Source organism: Galeopterus variegatus, unplaced genomic scaffold (assembly GCF_000696425.1).
Source record: "Galeopterus variegatus unplaced genomic scaffold, G_variegatus-3.0.2 Scaffold109, whole genome shotgun sequence".
NCBI classification, from domain to species: Eukaryota; Metazoa; Chordata; class Mammalia; order Dermoptera; family Cynocephalidae; genus Galeopterus; species Galeopterus variegatus.
The window spans coordinates 487,406-489,387 of record NW_007726220.1 but is presented as its reverse complement, the minus strand read 5'-3'; the positions used below and the strand labels follow the sequence as shown (position 1 = coordinate 489,387).

At 51.1% G+C, this 1,982-nt stretch overlaps 1 protein-coding gene across 1 annotated transcript in view; it reads right to left on the bottom strand.

The window, feature by feature from the left end:
- The window catches only part of ZDHHC18 (zinc finger, DHHC-type containing 18), a 32,669-nt gene extending 30,920 nt beyond the window's left edge, over window positions 1–1,749 (bottom strand). Inside the window, exon 1 of the mRNA XM_008586408.1 lies at window positions 1,700–1,749. Coding sequence (XP_008584630.1) covers window positions 1,700–1,749 — 50 coding nt within the window. The remainder of the gene's footprint in view (window positions 1–1,699) is intronic.
- Between the last annotated feature and the right edge of the window lie 233 nt (window positions 1,750–1,982).

The window sequence follows — 1,982 nt, the reverse complement described above, 5'->3', positions numbered from 1 at the left end:
CGCCCGCCGCGGCCTCCCGCCGCAGCGCCCCCTCCGCCTGGGCACGGGATGGCGCTCGGCCCGCGGCCTGGACCTGACCCGCTGCCGGACCCTGGCCGGTCCCTGACGCTCCCCTAGCCGCCCTTTCCCCTTCTGCACAACGAGGGAGCAGCAGCTGCGCGCTCAAGGGCTCTTCCTATCCTTCAGAAATCAAATCATTTGTTGGGCGTCCACTGTGTGCCAGGACCGGTGCTAAACGCCGAGATTCAGGTGGAGGACTTCGTGATCTACTTCTGGCCATCTGTAATTCCAGGGCCAGGCTTTGGCCATCTCTGAGGACTGAGTGGACAGGCATTTTGGGGGGGGGCAGGCAGGCGTGGGGGTGGGGGACAATTTGCTTGGAAAGCCAGGGGTTTCTACTGCCTTTAAGTTCAACGTGCCCAATGGGTGTGTGTGGCACACCCCTGGCCTCCCTGACCCAGCTCTGTATCCTGGGCCCAGACGCAGGGTTAAGTAAGAATCACCAGATGTAGTGGTCACGCCTGAGGGCTCCAATGTTTTTTCAGGAATTCTGGGTGCATTCATTTTTCACTGCTGTGTAACAAATTACCATAAACTTAAGGCTTAAAACAACGCACAATGTTTTCTCATGGGTTCCAGGTTAGGAGCCCAGGAACAGCTTAGCTGGGTCCTTTGCTTAGAGTCTCACAAGACTGCAATCAATGTGGCAGCCAGGCTGCATTCTCATCTGGAGACTCAGCTGGGGAAGAATTCATTTGCAAGCCCATTCACATTGTTGCCAGAATTTATTTCCTTGTGACTGTAGGACTGAAGGCCTGGGAGTTTTGCTGGCTCTCTGCTGGAGGCCTCCTTCAGGTTTCAGAGGCCACCTGCAATTCTATAGATTACCATAGTTCCTTGCTGTTGGGTTGGATCACAGACCGTTCTACCCTGTCCTGAGTCAGGTAAGCAAAAGAAATATTGAGTAGCCGCCAGCAAAATGGATATGCTTTACTCTTCAGACGGGAGCTCTGCCGACCAGCGGTTCAGAGCCACTGCCTTCCATACCAAAAGTACATAATAGCAGCAACAAGCCAAAGGGTACACGGGCGTGCATGTGCACTAACTGTACTCTTAGGAAACTTTTTTACAAAGGATGTGCTGAATCATACCCAGCCAGATATGAGGTGAGAGGGCCTGACTAAACTAACTGCATTTTCCTCACACTCCACACTTTCAGGGTCTCTTCCCATACAATGTACATGTCTGTGATCTTCTGCAGTGTTCCTTTAGCAAGGATGGATGACGCTTGCATCCATATAACTTCTGTCCTTATTGTATATTCAATACACTTTGAGGCTTGTCCCTGCAGCTCTGTCCTCTCAACTATTAGCCACGAAAACCCCACCCATACATATGTCCAGTTAGTAGTCATCATTGGGGTGATTTTCCACAGGAATCCTGCAGCCACACTGGTAGGAAACTCGGTGCATATTCAGCAAGCTGACACATTGGCCACACAAATGTATATATGTGTCCAGTTGACTCTGATGCCCACAGCCACAATACTATGGGCAAAAAGACAAAAAAGTTATTGGCACCAATAGGGGGAGTTCTCATCCCTCTGGCAAAATACATGCCAGCTTACCATCCTGGAAAGAACGCTTAAAGGAACAGGTGCTGCAGCTACGCAACAGAACCACCATTGGAGTGGGCCCACCCTTGTGGGGCCTCTAACTTAAGATCCTGACTCTTGGCCATAACCACCATGTCCACCCCTTCAGGGATGGGTGTTAGGCAGATAGACTTAGTCCCTTTTTTAGAAGACCATTGTAGCGTTCAGTCATTCCCACTGCCTGGGGATGATACGACACATGTAACGTCCACTGAATGGACCACTGAGAAGCCCACTTCTATACTTCACGTCCAGTACAGTGGGTTCCATTATCACTCTCTATGACCAGGGGCAGACCATACATGGCTGTAATAGTGCTTACCTGGTC